Below are 4,289 nucleotides of genomic sequence, written 5' to 3'. Positions count from 1 at the left end.
GGGGGCGGGCTCACCGCCTGTCCGCCCGTCCGCGTCCCCGCGTCCCCGCGTCCCGCTGGCGGCGGTGCCGGGCGGGGGGCACCGGGCGGCCGCGGCTGCATCACGGCCGCGTGACTCATGCCGCTGCCGCGTCACCGCCCGCACCCTGACGTCACCCCCCGCGCCCTGACGTCACCCCAGCACACACACCCCCCACCCGCGCCGCCACCGTGTCCCCGGTCCCTCTGTGCCCCCCCGTGCCCCCCCCTCCGGGGGAGCCGCCTCGGGGGGCGCACACCGAGGAGACGCAAATTAGACCGGAGGGCGGCATGCAAATGAGATGCAAACGAGATGCAAATGGAGGGGCGCGTTCTGACGGGACCGCGGGCACGTTCTGACGAGATGCAAACGGCATGCGGAGGACACTTGACGCAAAGGGGGGCGGGCCCCAAGCGTGACATGCACACGATATGCAAATGAGCCGGGAGGGCAGCGGCTCCGCCGGCAGCGCCCTGGACTACGCCTCCCAGCGGACACCGCGCACCTCCGCGCCTGCGCGCCCGAGGCAGCGCGTCACCCGAGAAGGACGCGTCACCCAGGAGGCCCCGCGCGCGGGTGCCATGACAACGCCCCCTCCCATCTGCCCCCAACGGGCCCGGCGAGGGGTCGCTCGCGTGACCTCACTTCCGGCGCAGCTTAGCGACGCCCCCGGGCCGGAAGTGCGAGGACTCTGCAAGCGCCCCGGTAAGGGGGTGGGTGAGTTGGGGGGCACCGGCGGGTGCCATGGCAACGTCCGCGGGGGGCGGTGAACCGGGGAGGGGGGCGCCCCCGTGCCTGGGGGTTGGGGCAGGGCGGCGACCCCGGAGCGGCGTCGAGGGAGGGCCGCGAAGCTCCGAACCGGGCCGGGGACCCCCGAACCGGGCCGGAGACGTGGCGGGAATCCCCTGAACCGGGCCGGGCGAGGGCCGGGGACCCCGAGGTGGTGCGGGCAGCCCCAGGCTTGGGGGAGGGGAGGAGCAGGGACCCCAGGGAGGGGGGGCGGCTCCCCCGACAGGGCTGGGGAAGGGGCCGCCCTGCTCCTCCCGACGCCCCCCGTTGCCCTGTGCCGCCCCGCAGCACGGCGGCGGCGGCGGCGGAGGGCTGAGCGATGGCGGACGATGGCGGCGACGAGAAGAAGCAAGTGGCCAAGTTTGAGCTGGAACGGGAGACGGAGCTGCGGTTTGAGGTGGAGGCCTCGCAGACGGTGCAGCTGGAGCTGCTCACCGGCATGGCGGAGGTGTTCGGCACCGAGCTCACCCGCAACAAGAAGTTCACCTTCGACGCTGGCGCCAAGGTGGCCGTCTTCACCTGGCACGGCTGCACCGTGCAGCTCAGCGGGCGCACGGAGGTGGCCTACGTCTCCAAGGACACCCCCATGCTCCTCTACCTCAACACGCACACGGCCCTGGAGCAGATGCGGCGGCAGGCGGAGCGCGAGGACGAGCGGGGGCCCCGCGTCATGGTGGTGGGCCCCACGGACGTGGGCAAGTCGACCGTGTGCCGCCTGCTGCTGAACTACGCCGTGCGCCTGGGGCGCCGGCCCACCTTTGTGGAGCTGGACGTGGGCCAGGGCTCCGTCTCCATCCCCGGCACCATGGGGGCCCTCTACATCGAGCGCCCAGCCGACGTGGAGGAGGGCTTCTCCCTCCAGGCCCCGCTGGTTTATCACTTCGGCTCCACCACGCCCGGCACCAACATCAAGCTCTACAACAAGGTGAGCGTGGGGCAGCCCCTGGGGGGGGTCTGGGCACGGCCCAAGAGAGCGCTGCAGCCCCGGGGTAGGGCCCGGACATGGGGACATCGCCACTTTTGGAGGCTTTCACAGGTTGAAGCCCTGAGCAACGTGATCTGGCTTGGTGGTTAGCCCTGTTTGGGGCAGGGCTCGGGCTAGAAAGCTCCCTTCCACCTTACTTATTCTGGGATTCTCCGGTTTGTTTTGCCGCTACATAAAACCACGGTGCGGTTAAGCATCACGCCTGCTTCTGTGACGTTCGAGAAGGCGCGGAGAAGCGTAACTGAATCAAAGGGACGGAGCAGCTGCGTTAGGAGAGACTTAAGCAGGCCGCAACCTTTCAGTCCAGGGCTGAGGGACTCTTGACGGGTTTACAAAAATCGTACGGCTGCTGGGTGAGCCAAACGGGGAACTGTTAGGTGCCACAGCCCGCGACACAGGAAGCAGGGGATGCCCGATGAAACCGGTCGGATATTGGGTTAGAGCGAATAAAAACAAGCTCTTCTGTGCACAGCTGCCTCAGCAGGCTGTGGAGGCAGACAGAATCAGAAGAGGGATTTAAAGCATGAAATACTGTGGGAGCTCAGCTGGGGAAAGTGTGGAGGGGTCAGAGTGCAGAGGATCAACGGATCCCGTCTCCTCCCTGTTCCTCCCCTTCTGGAGAAGGTGTTGCCATCTTCTCTGCTCCGGGGCTCCTCATGGCAGCAGCCCCGAGAAGGGGGTGCAAGCGGAAAGGTGTTCAGCTCCCATCGCGCCCCAAGAGGTCTCTCTGTCCTAATATTTCTGCCCTTGCTTCCTCACAGATCACGTCCCGCCTGGCCGACGTCTTCAACCAGCGGTGTGAAGTGAACCGCCGAGCGTCGGTAAGCGGCTGCGTCATCAACACGTGCGGCTGGGTGAAGGGCTCGGGGTACCAGGCGCTGGTGCATGCCGCCTCCGCCTTCGAGGTGGACGTGGTGGTGGTGCTGGACCAGGAGCGGCTCTACAACGAGCTCAAGAGGGACCTGCCCCACTTTGTGCGCACGGTGCTGCTCCCCAAATCCGGTGGGGTGGTGGAGCGCTCCAAGGACTTCCGTCGGGAGTGCCGAGATGACCGCATCAGGGAATATTTCTACGGTTTCCGGGGCTGCTTCTACCCCCACGCCTTTGACGTCAAGTTCTCCGATGTCAAGATCTACAAGGTGGGGGCTCCCACCATCCCGGACTCCTGCCTCCCCCTGGGCATGTCGCAGGAGGACAACCAGCTCAAGCTGGTGCCGGTGACGCCGGGGCGGGACATGGTGCACCATCTGCTGAGCGTCAGCATGGCCGACAGCCCCGATGACAACATCTCGGAGACCAGCGTGGCCGGCTTCATCGTGGTCACCGGCGTGGACCTGGAGCGTCAGGTCTTCACTGTGCTCTCGCCCGCCCCTCGCCCGCTGCCCAAGAACTTCCTCCTCATCATGGACATTCGCTTCATGGACCTGAAGTAGAAGCAGCGGGGAAAAAACAGGGAGTCTCCTTGGAGACGGGAGCAACATGGGGGGCAGCCCCACACCTCAGACTTCCTGGGGAGTGAGAAGACATTTGCCGCCTGGCTCGTCCTGTGCGGCGGGAAGTTGTCTGCTCGCCTGTGTTCTTTCTCCTTCATCCGGCAGGTTTCTGGCCCCGAAGTCTGGCCGCTTCGCCCCTTCTTACATGCCAGCGAGTGCTGCCGAGCCCTCTCACGCGAGAGGCTCGCTGCTCAATTTTTATATCCTTTTATAACTTTTATTATTAAAATTTCTAGACTTGGGCTTTCCGACGCCCCGTGAACTTTTGTCCTGGCGCCTCAGCGGTGGGGTGAAGCGGAGGGCGGGGGAGGAGAAGCGTGGCCTAAGCTCGAGCGACGGGAACGCGCCGCTGGCGAGCAGGGAGAGGCTTCTGCAGGGGAAACCGAGGCGGGCTGTTGCTTGAAGCGCTGGGGAAAAGGTGGGAGCGGGAGCGACAGCCTTCCTCTCCGGATCGCCCCCCTGAGCTCCAGCGGGAGCGGGTGGAAGACGAGAGGAAGGCAACCCGCGCCCGCGTGGCCCAGTGTCTTTAATGACCCCCCCCCCCCGATGGGGGTACGAGGGAGACCCTGCGAGGTGGGGGATCAGCCCTGGCCTTGGGGGGAGACGGGGCCCTTCTGGTGGCTGGGGGAGGGGGGGGCAAAGCTGGCGATGTGCGTTTTTGGGGCACAGCGCCTGCGATCCCAGAGGGGCTGGACCCGATGCCATGGAGGCCCCGCCGCCCCCCTTCAGCTCCCGGGCGGTGCCACGGGCCGCGGCGGGGGGAGCGGCGGCCCCGCCCCCCTCCCCCCCGCGCTGCGCACCTCCGGACGTGGTACGTTCCGCGCACGCGCCCTTGCCCGCCCCAGTGGGGCGGCCTCTGCGCCCGCCCACCATTGACGCATGCGCATCCCCGCCCCGGGGAGGCCCCGCCTCTCCAGCGCGCGCATGCGCGCCGCGCTCCCCCACCCCGCCCCGTGTCTTCCAGGCGGTTCCCCGCGGCGCGGCCAATGAGGTGTCGCGGGCGG

At 67.5% G+C, this 4,289-nt stretch overlaps 1 protein-coding gene across 2 annotated transcripts; it reads left to right on the top strand.

The window, feature by feature from the left end:
* Positions 1-531: 531 nt before the first annotated feature.
* CLP1 (cleavage and polyadenylation factor I subunit 1) lies at positions 532-3,530 on the top strand. Of its 2 annotated transcripts, none has more exons than XM_026058663.1 (3): positions 532-735; positions 1,096-1,732; positions 2,554-3,530. In XM_026058663.1, the coding sequence occupies exons 2-3, from the start codon at positions 1,127-1,129 to the stop codon at positions 3,223-3,225; spliced, it is 1,278 nt and encodes a 425-aa protein (XP_025914448.1). In that variant the 5' UTR covers positions 532-735; positions 1,096-1,126; the 3' UTR covers positions 3,226-3,530. The 2 variants fall into 2 exon arrangements, with proteins under 2 accessions (XP_025914448.1, XP_025914447.1); XM_026058662.1 differs by having other exon boundaries at positions 533-723.
* The last annotated feature ends 759 nt before the right edge of the window (positions 3,531-4,289 follow it).

The sequence above is a fragment of the Apteryx rowi genome, unplaced genomic scaffold (assembly GCF_003343035.1).
Source record: "Apteryx rowi isolate R43461 unplaced genomic scaffold, aptRow1 scaffold_1493, whole genome shotgun sequence".
In the NCBI taxonomy this organism is placed as follows: Eukaryota; Metazoa; Chordata; class Aves; order Apterygiformes; family Apterygidae; genus Apteryx; species Apteryx rowi.
Note: the sequence above shows the minus strand (reverse complement) of the source record. Positions and strands in the feature narration are given on the sequence as shown.

Coding starts and splice junctions, on each gene's coding strand:
- CLP1 (XM_026058663.1), top strand. CDS start 1,127: ATGGCGGACGATGGCGGCGACGAGAAGAAGCAAGTGGCCAAGTTTGAG. Junction 1,733..2,553: donor ACATCAAGCTCTACAACAAG/GTGAGCGTGGGG, acceptor GCTTCCTCACAG/ATCACGTCCCGCCTGGCCGA.